General features: G+C 40.2%; 1 protein-coding gene across 2 annotated transcripts in view; it reads right to left on the reverse strand.

Annotated features, from left to right (window-relative positions):
• Positions 1–248: 248 nt before the first annotated feature.
• LOC127451724 (LIM homeobox transcription factor 1-alpha-like) overlaps positions 249–19,689 on the reverse strand; it is a 50,776-nt gene continuing 31,335 nt past the window's right edge. For both annotated transcript variants that reach the window (XM_051716627.1, XM_051716629.1), the window contains exons 4-9: positions 5,301–5,533; positions 4,852–5,015; positions 4,681–4,758; positions 2,059–2,176; positions 1,831–1,986; positions 249–1,694 (exon numbers count right to left, since the gene is read on the reverse strand). In XM_051716627.1, coding sequence (XP_051572587.1) covers positions 1,537–1,694; positions 1,831–1,986; positions 2,059–2,176; positions 4,681–4,758; positions 4,852–5,015; positions 5,301–5,533 — 907 coding nt within the window. In that variant the 3' untranslated portion in view covers positions 249–1,536. The remainder of the gene's footprint in view (positions 1,695–1,830; positions 1,987–2,058; positions 2,177–4,680; positions 4,759–4,851; positions 5,016–5,300; positions 5,534–19,689) is intronic.

The following is a 19,689-nucleotide window of genomic DNA, read 5'->3' on the forward strand; positions in this document are numbered from 1 at the left end:
GTGATTTGCATTCTTTGTGCATATCGCCACCTACTGGGCAGGGAGGAGAATTTATAGTTAAAAAAGAAAGACTTAAATATTGATCTGTTTCTCACTGATACCTATCATATCACTTCTGAAGATATGGATTTAACTATTACTTTTATTCTGTATTTATGTGTTTTTTGGAGCTTTACAATGTTGGTACCCATTCACTTGCATTGTATGGATCTACAGAGCTGAAATATTCTTCTAAAAATCTTTGTTTGTGTTCTGCAGAAGAAAGAAACTCACACATCTGGGATGGCATGAGGGTGAGTAAATGATTAGAGAATTTAAATATTTGCATGAACTATCTCTTTAAAGGAATGTTCCGGGTTCAATACAAGTTCAATTCAATCAGAGACTATTTAACAGAGACAGGTCACTTCTATTAAAATGAATGGGAGAAATTAGAACACCCAATGGCCAACGGATGTAGAAAGGAATTCTTGCCTTACTGGTAAAAGAGCCAGTCACCCTTTGGATACAGACAGCGCCTGTCAATCAACTCTAGAACGCTCTTGAGCATTAGCTATACACACCGGGAAAATTGTGTGTGTGTTTTTTTTTTTAGCATAATCTCATATAAAGAAGCACAATTTATGATACCAGTGTTGTCAGATTTTCCTGCTGATTTGAAATATGTCCTATGATCGTAATAGTGACCAACTGTTTTGGAAATTTCGGTCTTTCCCCATTCAAGTAGATAGAAGCTGCAGTTTCATGACTGGAAAAAGCTTCCCGAGAGCGTTCCAAAGATGGCCGCCAGTAGACTGACTTGCTTGAAAGACTTTGGTTAAATGACAGCATCTATGGCATAATGTTGATTACCACAAAAAATTATTTTGACTCGTCTGTTCTTTTCTTTAAAAAAAAGCAAAAATCTAGGTAACAGAGAGGCACTTACAATAAAAGTTGTCAGCTTACGATGAACCTGGAATACTCCTTTAATGTTAATGAACTGATTTAATTTATTACTTTAATAAACTTATTTTAGTTAATTAAAATCTGATCAATTTATTTAAGTTATATTGATTTGACTTTTGCCGGCATGATAGACTTTTTTTGGTTTTAGATTTGAATAGATGCCCATTCCTATGTAAAAATGACACAATGTGAAAACATTCTTAGTGAAAGGTGTGTAAAATGGGGTTTACTTTGTCAGTAGTGAATAAAAGATGAGGTAACACATACTTCATGAACAAGCTGTCGATATCTGTAATATCCCTATGTCTGTTACATAAAATGTGTACATGTGTGTAATACACTCAAAAATGGCGTAATTCCAGTGAAAATGTGCTGCCCATTAATTTTTAGGATATGATCAAATCCTGTATCATTTTAATGGTTGTAGGCCCTTTATAGATCTTTATTTGGCAGGGCTAAGATATGATTCTTCAGTTTGTGGGTTCCAGGTAGATTTGATGATGAGAGATTCTCCAGTGAGAATCTATCCGATGCCCCTGTTGTGGTGATGAAGTGGTTTAGGATGGTGGAAACAAGGTTTTGGACGGGTCATGAGGTAAAGTAGGAGTTTTGCATTGAGTAGAGGCGGTCAATGGGATTTCCTATTCGTCCAGCCAGAATGCCACCTTCTACAGTTGACAAAAGACAGTCGCCAAGGTGACTGAGACTTCCATCGCTGTCCAAGTCATGAAATACTGTTTCTGAGTCTGAATTAGACAAACACATCAATTATTAAAGGTATATTCCAGGTTATTATTTTTATTTACATAAAATCTGTGAACAGCATTTACGATATGTAGTAATAAATGAAGCTTCCAGTGGTGCCTTGTTTCAGTGTCTTACCATAGGAGTGCATCTGCTCAGGGCCTAGCTGTGGTGGCGTGAGCCCATGTCTGAACTGCTCACCCCCGTATATGTTTGGATCCAAAGCCAGCAGTTGTTGGCGTGGCAGAGAGGAATAAGAGAGCAGCCCATCCAGCCCGTGACTGCTGGAGCCATCTGTGGAGAGACAGAGTAGAGTTCACACCTTCTTTCAAGCCACTTCACAAAGTTGTCTGGGCTGTGTCGTACCCTCACTGTCATCATTACTCTGGCGTCCCCCTCTGCTCGGCCCTCTCCTAGTCCCACCCATCTGCTCCTGTCCCTGCTGCTGTTGCTGCTGCTGCTGTCTGCGAGCAATCTTCTTCATCTGAGCAACACACAGCAAAAAGCACTCATTGACATCATCCTTATTCAGTATTAATGATATGTTGCATGATGTGATTTACCCAAGTAGAACACATTCCTGACCTTTGTTGGTCCTAAAGCAGCATTCCTTTTCAACAGTCATTCACATACTGTAACCCTAACCAATCCCTGAAACCAAATGGAAACATTGGTGAAGGGGATTTCACACTGACAGCAATTAAATTGCTGGACGTCGCAGCGCTGTTGGTTGCTAAAAGGTGTTCCTATTCAAATGCTGCATCCAACTGTATAAGGCGGCATATTGGTAATTGCCATATCACAAAGCTGCTTGTTTGCATGAAGTTAAACTCTGCAACTTTGTCACATCACGAATGGTCGCTGTTGCTAATGCCACTTCAAATCGACAACTCTCATTGAACATGAATTACTTCTGGTCGCTTTGTCACTGCAAATGTAAACATGCCATAAGAATGTTCAAGCCCCTAACACGAGCCCAAAGCATAACCCTATATGTAAGCAAGATCTCATGAAGAAAGTTAAATGATATTACATGGCTTCTGACACGTATCGCGGCAGTTCAGAGATGAAATGTCCACTGTGTGGCCCTAAAAGAAAGTTAAAGGTGTACTCAATAATTGTTTCCACATTAAAAAAGTTTTACTCCTAAAGAAATTAATGTAATTTTGAAATCTATTTACAAAATAGTGCTGTCAGTCAATATTTTTTTAATCGCTATAAAGCGCATATTTTTTTGTAGTTAATCATAATTAATCACAGATTTTGAAAATGCTGAAATTTGACACCATATGTACTCCTTTTCCTGTCAAAATGCATTTATATCCATCTTAGGAATGTAAACAAAACAATATAATGATTTATTAACATTTTCCAAACAAAGCCATCCACAGTATAAAGACAGAAATGCACCAAAATATCACCAATTCAAGTAACATTAAATGTTTCCCAAAGTCTAATTGGGAGTTTGATTAATTGAAAGAACTAGACCCCACATAGGTTGCATTTTCATTGCAATGGGCATTAAATCTCTTAAATGGTAGACTGTGGCTATTCGCTTTCCTACAGCAATCGTGAAACTGTGTTCATGTTTAGTGTCTAAGCGTCAAAGCCAGCATCAGGCGCAGCTTTGAACTCCACATGAAAAGCGCTTGCAGACAAAAATGTCTCATACTGTGTTTTGGTGATAGTTAAGACTTGGTATGCTTCTTACAATACCTACATGGGCTGAAAAATACTTGATTTTTGTCACAAGTCCCACCTGGGCTTGATTTGTACATCAAATAGCACTAAGAGTACATTCGTCCTTTGTACATCATTTTATCACTGACAGGGAAGCGCTGTTGTGTGTGTGTGTATTGTGAAGTGTGCATCAGTGTAATGACTCCAGCTGGACACATTACAAAGGTTCTGCCCTCCCATCCAGTGTTTATGCTGGTTTTTGCTTTATTAATGGTAAATGCGATAATCGCGATTAAGAAAAATCAGAAACTGAAAACTATTGATTTTGAATGATGCTGCATACATGCCCATAGGTGTCAGTGTAAGTCCAAGATGATACAAACAAAAAGTTACTGAGTGCACCTTGTAATGCGTTATCCAGTGTGGGATGTAATCCAATTACAAAGTAATTAGTTACTGTAATCTAATTAATTTTTAGTCACAAATTAATGTAATTCACTACATTTTAATTACTGTAATCAGATTACAGTTACTGACTTTCAAATAATGTAATTACTTTTAAGTACATTATAGGGTTATGCGTATTTCTAATATATTATTTATGTATTTAATACATGAATTATGGCCCCGTATCGAGTCATTGTGAAGGAGAATGCTGAGGTGCTGAGTGTTTGACTTGTATGTAACAATGAAAAAGAAATAAATATAGACATTATTTTGAATTTGTTAAGCAGAAAAATGTTTTAGAAAGTAACTTAACAGTAAAGTAATTAGTAATGTGATTACTTAGTAATCTGATTACAATTTTAGATAAATCATTAATCATTAGTAGTGGATTATTATTTTTACGTAGCTTACCCAACACTGGCTTTATCGAGTTTTAAATCAACAAAACCAACGTCCCTACCCTAAACCTTAAACCGAAACCAAAATGAAAGTAGATGATAGATGAAAAATGCAATTACTGAAGCAACCACGTCATTTTGTGGTGCTTCTGTGACATTTTCAGCTCACGTGTCGACTTGCATGCTCTTCACGACTCTACAGACTTCTAGTGTTCATTTCATCAGGAAACTGTTGCAATGCAAAAATGTAGGTAAAATAATGTATTTCTATGAGGCCAGTTTGCTATCTGTAAACCTACACCTAAAATCTTCTTGGTTAATAGTTGTTGTAAATGTTGTTCCAGGACCAAAAAGGACTTGGGTGATTCAGGATGGCAAAGTACGATGGTGTTTCAGACTGGGGATAAATGCTGATTCGCGTTTGATTTATTAAAAATGAGAATACGAGTTGATGACATTCTACCTTTGCTCTTTGATTTTGGAACCACACCTGCACGACTCTCACAGTCAGTCCAGTCTCAGCTGCAAGAGTTTCTCTCACCTACAATGCAAAGACAGTACATGCACAAGATGTTCTGTTGAACATGAGTGCCATTTACACATGCATGCACACAGGTTGTCTGTGTTTACTGACCTTTCGACAGGGTTTGGAAGACACCTCGAAGGACGCCTTGAAGGCGCGTCGCTGTTGTGTGGTCAAGATAGTACGTGGTCTCTTGGATCTCTTATGTTCCTTCCCATCATCCCCACCTTTCCCCCCAACAGAGACACCACCACCCTCCTCATCCTCACTCTTTACTGCACAGAGAAGGTGAGCATTAGGACACAAGAGATGAAGTGTGTAATTTCAGCGCTACTAGCAGCACCAAACAGAATAGCAAAAAACAGGTTTGCCGAACGCTTTGGTTGAGCTAAAAGTTGACTTGTCTGACAGTCACAGTGTTTACACTTTTTTTGAAGTCAACTTCCAAATTACTTCCTTATAATTGGCTCTGCATATTAAACTGGGATGGAAGTATGTTCACACTTCAGCTTTAAATATAAAGGACACTGAAACAGTGGAGAGATGAAGGTCACTTGTACCTGACTCCGTAGGAGCCGGACTGATGGTAGCCAGCATCTCTCTCTCCTTCTCATAGTCTCCCCGGCAGAGCAGCTGTCCCTCCTTCAGCACAAACTCATCACCTCTCTGTAGCCGGCGCTCACACTCACAGCAGGTGAAACAGCCCAGGTGGTACACCTGCCCCAGCACACGCATGATGAGCTCTGAGCGTCCGATTGCCTGCAGACACGCACTGCACTTCCGCACAAACAACCTTGCACACACAAACACACATGTTTATCAGTGTTTTTGTCTTTAAAATTTCACTTTATGCAATGTTTTGTCTGTAACACTGGGTGGCAATATTTAACAACACACTAGATGTAACACAATGACAGCTAAGTAAAAAAAATATTTCATTTTATACACATTAATTCGCCAGACACTTTCATCCAAAGCAATTTAAAGTAAATTTACATTTAGTCACATTTACGCTTTTATCCAAAGAGACTTACAAATGAGGAACATATTAAGCAATTTGTCATATAAAACCCATCAATATCTGCCTTACCGCATATATGACCATAATAGGAAATACCAATATGTTGGTGATCAGGTTAAGTTAAAGGTGCACTCAGTAGTTTTTCCTCATTAAAAAAGTTTAACTCCTAAAGAGTTTAATTTTTTTTTATTGATTCCATACACATATTTAAACAAATAGCATAAGAATACACAGAATCAACTTTTACCAGTTATGTGCCTGTCACCCAACATACATCCCAGTGGTCAAACACTGAATAACAACAGACACACATATATACAGATGGTCTAAAGAAAATATTCAATGACATAACAAAAAACGTATACAATTAACCAACATAAAAGAAAAAGAAAAAGGGTTCCACATATTAATTTTAATCAAAATTGTCCATCTCCACTGCTCCTCCCTGGCAACCTTCCAGGAAGGCCAAATAAGAGCCCCACTTCTTCCCATATGCACCCAAACTTCCCAGCCTTCTATGTGACATCTCTTCAAAAGCCGCCACTCTGCCCAACTCGGTGCACCACTCATGAAGTGAGGGCGCACCAGCCGACTTCCATCCCCTAAGAATTACCTGCCTGCTGATCATCACGCTGGTAAGGACCCAGTTTTTTATGTTTGTTTATTATATTAATACCCATCCCATCATCCCATGAGTGCTCAAGACCTCACAGATACAATTCTGAACCCTCGACCAAAACTCTTGAATCTTAGTACAGCACCAAAAAACATGGGCTATGTCCCCATCCTCCAAATGGCATTGCCAGCAAGTAGGTGTGTCTTTAAGGCCAAGCCTATACAATTGTGACGAGGAGGAGGGATAAATGCAGCGGAACGCGGCAGTTCGGGAGAGAGAGAGCCACATGCAGCTGCCATGTGTGTGTTTATGTTGTGTCTTTTTGTTTAAGTTCTTATTAAATATTATTTTGACTGTTCAGCCGGTTCCCACCTCTTCCTTTCCCAACCTAAACCTTGTTACAACAATCTAGAGGGAGTCCAATAAAAACGATGCAGAATCTTAAATTTAATAAGGTGCACCTTTGCATCCCTAGACATAGACTTGAATTTTTTTTAAATCCTACCCCATTCTCCACCTTCCGGTACTAAATTCAAGTCTCTCTCCTATAACTTCTTAAGAGATGTTAAAACCTCGTCCCCAAGACTCTGAATTAGCCAGGAATAGTACGCTGAAGCTTCATGACCTTTCTAAAAGCAGCAAGTACCATCTCAAGAATGTCTGCCGCTTTAGGGGGCTGCGTACTACACCCAAAGGTGGCACAGAGTAGATGGCGCAGCTGTAAGTACCTAAAGAATTGAGATCTGGGAATCCCAAACCGCTGTATTATATTTTCAAAGGATTTCAATGCTCCATTTTCATACAGGTCACCCAGCGTAGCAACACCCTTCTCAATCCATTCTGTCCAGAAGAAAGGGGACTTATTAATACATAATTTAGGGTTCAACCAAATACTTGCAGCAACGTTCAGGCAAATGTCTGAATTGAACACGCAGGAAACGTTTTTCCACACTAAATGCATGTGCGAGATAACGGGATGTGTCTTTACTTCTCCGGGCAGCTTGGTAGAAAGACTTTGCAATGACAAGATAGGGGCAAGGACCTCCTGTTTGATATTGAGCCAGGGAGGGGCTCTCTCAGGTGGAAGTGACCTAAAGCATAATAGTAAAACAAAATCTCAGAGAGACCTAACCCACCTTTGTCAATTGGCCTATGTAACTTACCGGAATGCAACTGAGGGCATTTACCATTCCAAATAAAAGATTTAGCTATATTATCAAATTGTTTAAAATAAAAGAGGGGAACTTCAACGGGGAAAGACAGTAGTAGTTAGTTGAATTTTGGAATATAATTCATTTTTATAACTTTATATATATATATATATTATATATAACCTCCCAATATTATATCATGAGGGGTGCCAGTGGCTTGCAACATCCCTTAAAGATCTATAAAAAAGCCTTGATCATCAGCGTTAGGTGCGTAAATATTAGCCAAAATCAACCTTTGCCCCTGAATTTCTGCTAAAACAATAATGATTCTTCCTAATTTATCTTTAATCTGTTTGAAACATTTGAATTGTAGATGATTACTTATTAGTGTAATGACTCCCCTGCTCTTATTTGAGCCAGCAGTAAAGAAAACATGTCCACCCCATGTATCTTCCCAATTTTTTCAGCCTCCTGTGGGGAAAGATGCATTTCTTGAAGAAACACTACATCATATTTCTTTTTTTTTCTTATTAAAAGTTTTTATTGATTCCATATATATATATATATATATATATATATATATATATACAGGTGCATCTCAATAAATTAGAATGTCGTGGAAAAGTTCATTTATTTCAGTAATTCAACTCAAATTGTGAAACTTGTGTATTAAATAAATTCAATGCACACAGACTGAAGTAGTTTAAGTCTTTGGTTCTTTTAATTGTGATGATTTTGGCTCACATTTAACAAAAACCCACCAATTCACTATCTCAAAAAATTAGAATATGGTGACATGCCAATGAGCTAATCAACTCAAAACACCTGCAAAGGTTTCCTGAGCCTTCAAAATGGTCTCTCAGTTTGGTTCACTAGGCTACACAATCATGGGGAAGACTGCTGATCTGACAGTTGTCCAGAAGACAATCATTGACACCCTTCACAAGGAGGGTAAGCCACAAACATTCATTGCCAAAGAAGCTGGCTGTTCACAGAGTGCTGTATCCAAGCATGTTAACAGAAAGTTGAGTGGAAGGAAAAAGTGTGGAAGAAAAAGATGCACAACCAACCAAGAGAACCGCAGCCTTATGATTGTCAAGCAAAATCGATTCAAGAATTTGGGTGAACTTCACAAGGAATGGACTGAGGCTGGGGTCAAGGCATCAAGAGCCACCACACACAGACATGTCAAGGAATTTGGCTACAGTTGTCATATTCCTCTTGTTAAGCCACTCCTGAACCACAGACAACGGCAGAGGCGTCTTACCTGGGCTAAGGAGAAGAAGAACTGGACTGTTGCCCAGTGGTCCAAAGTCCTCTTTTCAGATGAGAGCAAGTTTTGTATTTCATTTGGAAACCAAGGTCCTAGAGTCTGGAGGAAGGGTGGAGAAGCTCATAGCCCAAGTTGCTTGAAGTCCAGTGTTAAGTTTCCACAGTCTGTGATGATTTGGGGTGCAATGTCATCTGCTGGTGTTGGTCCATTGTGTTTTTTGAAAACCAAAGTCACTGCACCCATTTACCAAGAACTTTTGGAGCACTTCATGCTTCCTTCTGCTGACCAGCTTTTTAAAGATGCTGATTTCATTTTCCAGCAGGATTTGGCACCTGCCCACACTGCCAAAAGCACCAAAAGTTGGTTAAATGACCATGGTGTTGTTGTGCTTGACTGGCCAGCAAACTCACCAGACCTGAACCCCATAGAGAATCTATGGGGTATTGTCAAGAGGAAAATGAGAAACAAGAGACCAAAAAATGCAGATGAGCTGAAGGCCAATGTCAAAGAAACCTGGGCTTCCATACCACCTCAGCAGTGCCACAAACTGATCACCTCCATGCCACGCCGAATTGAGGCAGTAATTAAAGCAAAAGGAGCCCCTACCAAGTATTGAGTACATATACAGTAAATGAACATACTTTCCAGAAGGCCAACAATTCACTAAAAATGTTTTTTTTATTGGTCTTATGATGTATTCTAATTTTTTGAGATAGTGAATTGGTGGGTTTTTGTTAAATGTGAGCCAAAATCATCACAATTAAAAGAACCAAAGACTTAAACTACTTCAGTCTGTGTGCACTGAATATATTTAATACACGAGTTTCACAATTTGAGTTGAATTACTGAAATAAATTAACTTTTCCACGACATTCTAATTTATTGAGATGCACCTGTATATATATATAATAACAGAATATTTGGAATCACATTATATTATTTACAACCCTTCATCCCAAACATTAACCACCCAACAAAAACAGATACCCCAGTGGTCAAATACAGTTGACAAAGACACACAAACAAACAATAAAACAGGATAAAATATTTAGAAATACATTTAAAAAAAGGAATATGTAAAAAAAAAAAAGGCTACAACATACACATTTAAAACATGTCTCCCTCCACTGCCCCTCCCCGAGAGCCCTCCAAAAAGGCCAAATAGCTGCCCCACCTCCTGATGAACATATCCATGTTGCCTAGCCTTCTATATGACAACTCTTCCCAAGCTGCCACCCTGCCCATCTCCTCGCACCACTCATGAAACGAGGGGGCTCCAGCTGACTTCCATCCCCTAAGGATAACCTGTCTGCCCACCATAACACTGGCCAGGATCCAATTCTTCATGTACTTATCTCCTACATCAATGACCACCCCGTCACCCAAAATACAGAGCCTGGGGCAAAAGGAGATCTAGGGCTAGGATTTTAAGGATCCTAGTCCACACTCCCTCCTCCAAAAACAAATTTAAATCTTCCTCCCATAATCTTTGAGGGAATTTAAAGCTCTGTCCCCCAGACTATGAATTAGCAGGGAGTAATACACTGATGCCTCATGACCTTTTCCAAAAGCAGTAATCACCACTCCCAGAGTATCTGCCGCACTAGGGGGGTGCATGCCACTCCCAGAAACAGTGCAGAGTAGGTGGCGCAGCTGTAAATACTTATAAAATTGAGATCTGGGAATCCCAAAATTTTGAACCAAATTTTGAAAAGGTCTCAATACTCCACTCTCATAGGTCACCGAGTGTATTAACCCCCCTCACAATCCAATCTGTCCAACAGAAAGGGGACTTATTAATGCATAGTTTAGGGTTCTGCCATATGCTTGAGGCTACGTTTAAATAAATATCAGAATTAAACACTCTGGACACTTTTGTCCATATTGAGTGTAAATGCAAAATAACGGGGTGTGACTTAACTTCTCCGATTAATTTGATCGAAAGGCTATGCAGAGGCGAGATAGGGGCAAGAGCTTCCTTTTCAATAAAAAACCAGGGAGGGGCTCTCTCAGGTGGAAGCGACCAATGAGCCAAATGTTTGAGACCGAATGCATAATAATAAAACAAAATCTTGGGTAGGCCTAACCCACCTTTGTCAATCGGCCTATGTAACTTATTGAAATTTAACCTGGCACGCTTACCATTCCAAATGAAGGACTTCGCTATGCTATCAAATTGCTTGAAATAAGAGAGGGGGATATCTATAGGGAGAGATTGTAACAGGTAGTTGAATTTTGGAATACAATTAATTTTAATTACATTAACCTTCCCAATCATCGATAAGTGTAATGAAGCCCGCCTGTCCACATCATTCAAAAACCTTTTTATTAAGGGATCAAAATTAACTCTGACTAAATCAGACAAATTTGCTGGGAAGAAAATTCTTAAATACTTAATGCCCTGTTTGGGCCACTGGAAGGCGCCCGGCTGGAAGGCCGTTACTGAACAATACGCTGTCAAAGCCAAAGCTTCGGATTTAGACCAATTGACTTTGTATCCTGAGAACTTGGAAAAGGAATTAATAATTCTGTGGAGGCAAGGCATAGATCTAGTGGGGTCGGAGATGAATAATAAAATATCATCTGCGTAAAGCAGAAGCTTATGCGCCACACCTCCCGCAATCACCCCTGGAAAATCATCCTCCTTTCTTATCGCGGCTGCTAATGGTTCCAGGGCAAGACAGAACAATAATGGGGAAAGAGGGCAACCCTGCCGAGTGCCCCTATTCAGAGTAAAATAATCTGAAATTAATCCATTTGTTTGTACCGCTGCTACAGGGTGTTTATAAAGTAACTTAATCCAACCAATGAATGTACTCTCGAACCCATACATTTCCAAAATCTTAAAAAGATAATCCCATTCAACCATATCAAACGCCTTTTCGGCGTCAAGTGAGATGGCAGCGACCAGAGACCGATCATTCGCTACTGTCCACATGATATTGATGAGACGTCTGATGTTATCAGAAGAGTTGTGGCCCTGAATAAACCCCACCTGATCTATATGTATAAGAGTTGTCATAACTTAATCGATTAGCCAAAATTTTTGACAATATTTTAACATCTAGCTGGATCAGGGAAAGTGGACGGTAACTCTTACGCTCGCTTGGATCAGACTTTTTAAGAATCAGACTGATCCGGGCTTGTGTCATGGTTGGAGGAAGTTTTCCATTCTTTAATGATTCAGTATAAACTTCTAACAAAAGTGGAGCCAGTTCTGTAGCATAGGATTTAAAAAATTCTGCGGCAAAACCATCTGGCCCTGGAGCCTTGCCAGTAGGTAGGGACTTAATTACCTCGTCAAGCTCCTCCAAGGTTATCTCAGAATCAAGAGTGTTTTTGTGCTCAGTCTTCAGTTTAGGAAGATCTAATGGTTCCACAAAGTTTCTAATATCTTTATCAGTAGACAAAGACGTGGAACTATAAAGATCAAGATAGAATTCTTTAAAGGCATTATTAATATCAATGGCTGAGGTAAAAATTTCACCACCAGCAGATTTCACTGAGGGAATGGTAGAAAAAGACTCTATCTGCTTTTTATATCTAGCCAAAAGCTTCCCTGCTTTGTCCCCCGACTCAAAGTATGACTGTCTTGCCCTGAATAACCAAAACTCCACTTTCTGCGACAAAATAGTATTATATCTATATTTCAATCGGGTCAATTCTTTGAGGCCATCAGACATACGGCGCTTCAGCTCTGCCTCTGCACTTTTAATATTTCCTTCCAACTCCACGAGTGCTCGTGCTTTGGATTTTTTGATGAATGAGGCATACTGTATGATCCGACCCCTAAGAACTGCCTTAAGTGCCTCCCAAGCCATGCCCACAGAGGATACCAAGGACCAGTTGGTCTCCATATATACACTGATTTCAGTCTTTAACATTTGTTGGAAATCAGGATTTCGCAAAAGGGATACATTAAGGCGCCAACTATATGATTTATTTTTTTAGAGGCAACACCTCTAAACTCACCAGGGCGTGATCCGAGACTAAACTGTTTCCAATTGAGCAGTCAACAACAGATGAAATGAGGGATTTGGATATAAAAAAAAAATCTATTCTAGAATAAATCTTATGGACTTATGAAAAAAATGTATAGTCTCTACCAGATGGGTTCAAAAGTCTCCAAATATCTGTAAGACCAAGATTTTTACACATCCTGTGAAGCGTCAGTGTTGCTCTAGGGGGCTTACACACTTTTGCATCACTATGATCAAGGACTGAGTCCATCAAAAGATTAAAGTCTCCTCCCAAAATTATATCATGAAGGGTGCCAGCGGTTTGCAACATCCCTTTAAGATCTATAAAAAAGCCCTGATCATCAGCGTTAGATGTGTAAATATTAGCCAAAATCAGACTTTGCCCCTGAATTTCTGCTAAAACAATAATGACTCTTCCCAATTTATCATTAAACTGTTTGAGATATTTTTATTGTAAATGTTTATTTACCAATATAATGACTCCCTTGCTCTTACTTGAGCCAACACTAAAGAAAACATGTCCACCCCATATCTTTCCAAATTTTTCAGCTTCCTGCGGGGAGAGATGTGTTTCTTGAAGAAACACTATATCATATTTCTTACGTTTAAGAAAATAAATAACCTTCCTTCTTTTTATGGGGTGCCCCAACCCATTCACATTCCACGTGGAGAGAGATAGTACACTCATACCAACATTCGACATTTTAATATAATAGAAAAAATAAATTGTGTGCCAAAAACAAAATTATGAAGACCACATTTCAACATCAATGCAACAATAAAACCCCGAACTTCCCTCCGAACAAAACAAACAGAAAAAAGAAAAATGTGCGCATTAACCCCACGCACGAAAGCACCAACAGGCGTCAATCCATTTAAACTCAAAGAGTCCATGTACGCCTACGAGAGCGCCCGCGACAATCGGATTGCTCAGTTTTGCCTCCCGAATTTGTAAGGCAAAATTACATAACATCAAATATTTTGTAAAACAAACCCCAGCCAATAGGCAGAATAAACACAAAGAACATGTAGACTCATTCACAGAACTGTCTCAAAGGTGTGTTCCTTCACAAAACAAATTTCAGCCGATATAAAGCCGTTTAGTTTCCTCGGTCAGACAATCGAATCTTCAGTGAGCCAGCTGATGAGTGCAGCAGATGACATAATCATTCCAATGTCCCATTAAAATACTCCACAAATCATACTCCAGCCAACAGGAGGCATAAGCACAAGGAACTGACAGATTCATCCATAACTGTCCCGAAGTAATGTTATTTAACAAAACAAGCTCCAACCACTAGGCGGAACCAGCACAAAAGGAAACGAAACACGCATCCCGGTTCCTCGGATGGTCAAGAGTCAATTCGCTCGGAGGCCGCATAAAAGTATATCCCATGATTTACACAGACCGCCAACTTTATAATAGACATCCTTTTGTGTGGGCATGTAGATATTTTGCGGTCATCCATTCATTGTAAATGTGATCTTCCATCAATGCAAAAGTTTCTTTAAGGAAAAGTGTTAATCCACAAAACAAAACAAACTCCAGCCGCTCGGCGGAGCCAGTGCAAAAGGAAACAAAAATGGCACCCAGCTTCCTCTGAAAGCCAGAGTATGTAAAGTGAGTCAATCCACTCACAAGAAAAACACCCAATGGTTACTCACCCATTGTTTCAATAAAAGACATTGCCTGATTGGGACATGTAAATACTTTGCTGCCATCCTTGGTGTTTATTTTCAGTCTGGCTGGAAACATCAGAGAAAAATTGATCTTCCGCTGATGTAAGAGTTTCTTGCATTCCTTAAACCGATCGCGTTTCTCTCGTCGAGTTCGCAAAGTCCGGGAACAAGAAAATATTGTAATTCTTCCAAGAAAGCTTTCCTTTGCTCCTCGCCTGGCGCAACACAAGATCTTTATTGGATGATCTAAAAAATTTGGCCAGAATCGATCGGGGCCTTCCTCCATCAGCAGATCTCTGAGCTGGGTCTCTGTGAGCTCGCTCGATTTTCAGCTTGTGGCCTGTTATGTCAAGCAGGCTCGTCTATGAATTTCACCATATCTCTGCCCTATTCATCCTCAGGAATTCCAACAATTCGAATGTTATTCCTGCGGCTTCTATTCTCAAGATCTTCAAGCTTTTCAAGAACACGTTCCAAATCAACTTTGGTCGTGGGCGGATTAGCGGCTAATTCCCTCTCTGATGACTCCAAATAATCGATTCGTTTTTCAACATCTGTCACTCTTATGACTAGCTCAGAGAATTCTTTTCCATCACCGTAATCGATCGACGTATTACAGCGAGATCCTCTAAGTCCGCAAGTACCTTCGTCAACATCACCGACATGTTGGACAGTTGACGCTGGATTCCTTCTCCCGCCGCACCATCCAAATCGAGTCCCCGGTCCACAGGCCTGTCTACGCTTTCATCTTGAACATGTAAGTGTTTTTTAATGTCTCCAGAGCCCAACGATTTTGACTTATTTGCCATGTTTACCTCAAACAGTAAATGTGTAACTGGGTGTATTGAATTTCACCGGATTATATCATGAAAATAATGAAAAAAATTAGCAAAGTGCGCAGAGCTGTCTCTCACACGTCTGCCCTTTGCATGGCGTCACCCCTCCCCCCACTATATCATATTTCTTATGTTTAAGAAAATAAATAACCTTGCTTCTTTTTATGTGGTGCCCCAACTCATTCACATTCCACGTGGAGAGAGACAATCCACTCATATTAACATATGACATTTTGACATATTAGAAAAAATAGATTGTGTGTCAAAAATAAAATTATATTGACAACATTCCAACATTATTGCAACAATCAAACCCTTAACATCCCCCAGAACAAAATAAAAAAAAAAACAGAAAAAAGAAAAACGTGCGCATTAACCACGTGCACAACAGCGCCAACCGGCGTCCATCCCTCTAAATTCAAACAGTCCATGTACGCCTATGAGACCCCAAGGATTCATTCCTTGAATCGATCACATTTCTCACTTGTCGAATTCGCAAAGTCTGGGAACAAGAAAATGCTGTGATTCTTCCAAGAAAGCCTTCCTTTACTCCTCGCCTCGCGTAACACGAGATCTTTATTGGATGATCTCAGAAATTTGGCCAGAATTGACCAGGGCCTGTCTCCCTCCGTGGATCTCCGAGCCGGAACTCTGTGAGCTCGCTCGATTTCCAGCTTATGGACTGTTATGTCGAGCAGACTCAGGAAGAGCACGTCCAGGAATTTCACCATATCTCGGCCTTCTTCGTCCTCAGAAATTCCAACAATTCTGACGTTGTTTCGCCAGTTACGATTCTCCAAGTCTTCCAACTTTTCCCAGACGCATTCCAAATCCACCTTGGTCGCTAGAGGGTTAGTAGCTAATTCCCTCTCTGATGACTCCAGATAATTGATCCATTTCTCAACATCCGCTACTCTTGTAACCATCTCAGTGAATTTCATCTCCATGGCAGTGATCGATCGACGTATTACAGCAAGATCCTCCAATTCAGCAACGACCTTCATCAGCATTGCTGACATGTTCATTAATTGACGCCGAATTTCCTTCACTTCACCATCCAAATTGACTCCCGGCTTTCGGCCTGCTGCTCAGGGGCTTCAGCTTGATCACGTAAGTGTCTTTTAATATCTCCAGAGCCTGAGGATTTTGAATTCCTTGACATATTGTCTACCTAGAACAGTTAAGAATCAGGGTGTATCGAATCTCATCGGTTTATGACACAAAAAGTATTAAAACTCGCAAAGTGCGCAGAGCTCGCCTCTCACACATCCGAACCTCGCATGCCGCCACACGACTAATCATGAATTTAAATTATGAAATATATGTAGGAAATCATGACCACTCACATTAAAATGAAGACTCCAGTCATATCAGTAACCTTATAAAAGCTGTTTTAATCTACATGGAGAGGGTCCGCACATGGGGGTTGCCATGTTAGAATCACATGACCAGCCGAATACTACTCGCTTAATCTCAGTAACATCCTGTTATTTGACACTTTCAATCATGAATAAAGTAATCATGGCTGACTGTGAATAATAAATGTTTACAATGGCATCTGAAACTGAAATTTTTTTTTGTTTTTTAAATTTGGAACGCCCAATTCCCAATGCACTCTAAGTCCTCTTGGTGGCGTAGTGACTCACTTCAATCCGGGTGGCGGAGGACGAATCTCAGTTGCCTCCGCATCTGAGATCGTCAACCCATGCATCTTATCACCTGGCTTGTTGAATGCGTTACCTCGGAGACATAGTGTGTGTGGAGGCTTCATGCCATCCACTGTGGCATCCATGCACAACTCACCACGCACCCCACCGAGAGCGAGAACCACGTTATCTTTAAATGCTGTCCACAAATGCTGTCGATCGAGCTTAACTTATATTGAACCCGGAATATTCCTTTAAAGGGAAAGTACACCCAAAAAATTTGCTCACTCTCATGCCATCCCAGATGTGTAAATAAAGATTATTAGAAGAATATTTCAGCTCTGTAGGTCCATACAATGCATGGGGTCCAAAAACTATGAAGCTCCACAAAGCACATAAAGTAATAAAAGTAATCCATAAGACTCCAGTGGTTTAATCAATGACTGCATCCGAAAACGCCTAATCAGTTAATGGCTTAACTGACAGTGTTTTTGAATGAATGGAAACTGGTCTCAGAACAGTTTGAAAGGCACCTTATTTTCATCCTACCTCCATATACAGCTTTCGGAGGCAGCATTTTCCTGGTTTCGGACGCAGCCAATATCTTCTTAAGCGATTCAATCGATTTTGGATGAGAACAGACCAAAATAAAACTCCTTTTTAACTATAAACATTGACAGCAGTCTTCTTGGTGATCATGACTTCAAGCTCAATTACACTTCCTATAGCGCCATCTAGCGCTCTGTGCTTGCATCAGGCACTATGAAGTGTAATCGAGCTTGAAATCATGATTGTGCCTAGAGATTGGAATGGCAAGGTGTACAGTGAAAAAGAAGTTTATTTTTGTCTGTTCTCACTCAAAAATGATAGGATCAGTTCAGAAGACATTTATTTACTTATTTATTTATTTTATTTTTTCCCCTTTTTCTCAATGCCCAATTCCCAATGCCCTTTTAAATCCTCGTGGTGGCATAGTGATTCGGGTCTGGGTGGTGGAGGACGAATCCCAGTTGCCTCTGCGTCTGAGACCGCCAACCCGCGCAGCTTGTCACATGGCTTGTTGAGCGCGTTGCCAAGCAGACATAGCACATGTGGAGGCTTCATGCCATCCACCGCAGCAACCACGCTCAACTCACCACGTGCCCCACCGAGAATGAACCACATTATAGCGACCATGAGAAGGTTACCCCATGTGACTCTACCCTCCCTAGCAACCGGGCCAATTTGGTTGCTTAGGAGACCTGGATGGAGTCACTCAGCATGCCCTGGGATTCGAACTAGTGAACTACATTGATAAAACAACTGGAGTCTTATGGATTACTTTTATGCTGACTTTACGTGCTTATGTGAATTTTCCTTACACTCTACCCCCAAACCCTGAATATAACTGTCAGTAGAGGAAAATTTTAATTTTAGAGGGAAAACAGAACCTCCGAATCGCTCTTATCATTAATTTTGTGAACACGATTACTTCCTGGTTTTAACGCAGGAAGAGAACCCAAATCTCCTCACTGCTCACTGCTCACCCCTCACTGCTGACGCACCGAACCTCCGGTTGCACCACAGGAAAAGGTAAACACGTTTCAACTGATGCAATGTCTGAATCAGAGATGTCACTTCTCAGTAACTCAGCAGAATGGGGCCGTTGTCAGGGTACTGGAACAATTGGAAGCAACATGGCAACTTTCCGTGTTATCATGTTGGCTACCCACACCCCAAAATGCCTCGTCCTCTCCTTAAACTCCCTTAAGTTTCCCTTCCACGTCGCTCATCAACAATGTTGGGGGTAACGTGATAAAAGTAACGCACGTTACGTAATAAGATTACTTTTTCGAGTAACGAGTAAAGTAACGCAATATCTTTTATTTTTGACCATAATATCAGAGTTACTTTTTAAATAAAGTAATACATTGCTTTTGTACACCTGTCCCTTTATTGCAAGAAATCAGGAGTAAAAGTGTGCAAACTTCAGGGAGGAGATGTAGTGCATGATGGGCATTGTTGTTCAATAGAGTGTGAGGTCAAAGACTATTTAGCAGAGAGAGATGAGTCACATCTATTTAAATGAATGGGAGAAATTGGAATGCCCAACCAAGAAGCTCTATCACCCAACTGTCAATGGATGTAGAGAGAAAGTTCCACCTTGCAGGTAAAAGAACCAATCACCTTTTAGATACAGACATCGCCTGTCAATCAACTCGCTAACACGCATGCGCATTTTGTGTTTTAGCGATATATGAGGTGAACATTCGGTTGAGTGAAACGCAGATGATTTATGTGTTAACACTGCGTTAAAAAATCAGTAAATGCGTTTAGGCAGAGGGATTATAAGACTAGTCTTCCACTGGCCATGACATGATACACAGGGTGAAATACTCCTCAGTGGCTCCAAGCAAAGTTCTATACTGAATGTGTGCCTAGATAAAATGTCTTAGTTTCTAAAAATATTCTACATTTTTGTTTTATAATAAAGAAGTAGTTTGATTCATGAAACAAACTGTTTTTATGACATTTTGGTAGCATTAAAAAGTATTCCATTTAAGTTGTATCAACATGCGCCTTTGAAGTTGTGGTGTCTGTACGCACTGTGTACACAAAACAAGTGTGCACTGAGATGACTGAATGTGACGAGGAGGAGGGATAAGTGCAGCAGAATGTGGCAGTTCGGGAGAGAGAATGCACAGAGAGAATTTCCGGGGCGGGGAAAGGAGGGGGAAGGCTTTTCCCTGCCGCTCTAGGGCTGGGG

This window comes from Myxocyprinus asiaticus, chromosome 14 (genome assembly GCF_019703515.2).
Source record: "Myxocyprinus asiaticus isolate MX2 ecotype Aquarium Trade chromosome 14, UBuf_Myxa_2, whole genome shotgun sequence".
NCBI classification, from domain to species: Eukaryota; Metazoa; Chordata; class Actinopteri; order Cypriniformes; family Catostomidae; genus Myxocyprinus; species Myxocyprinus asiaticus.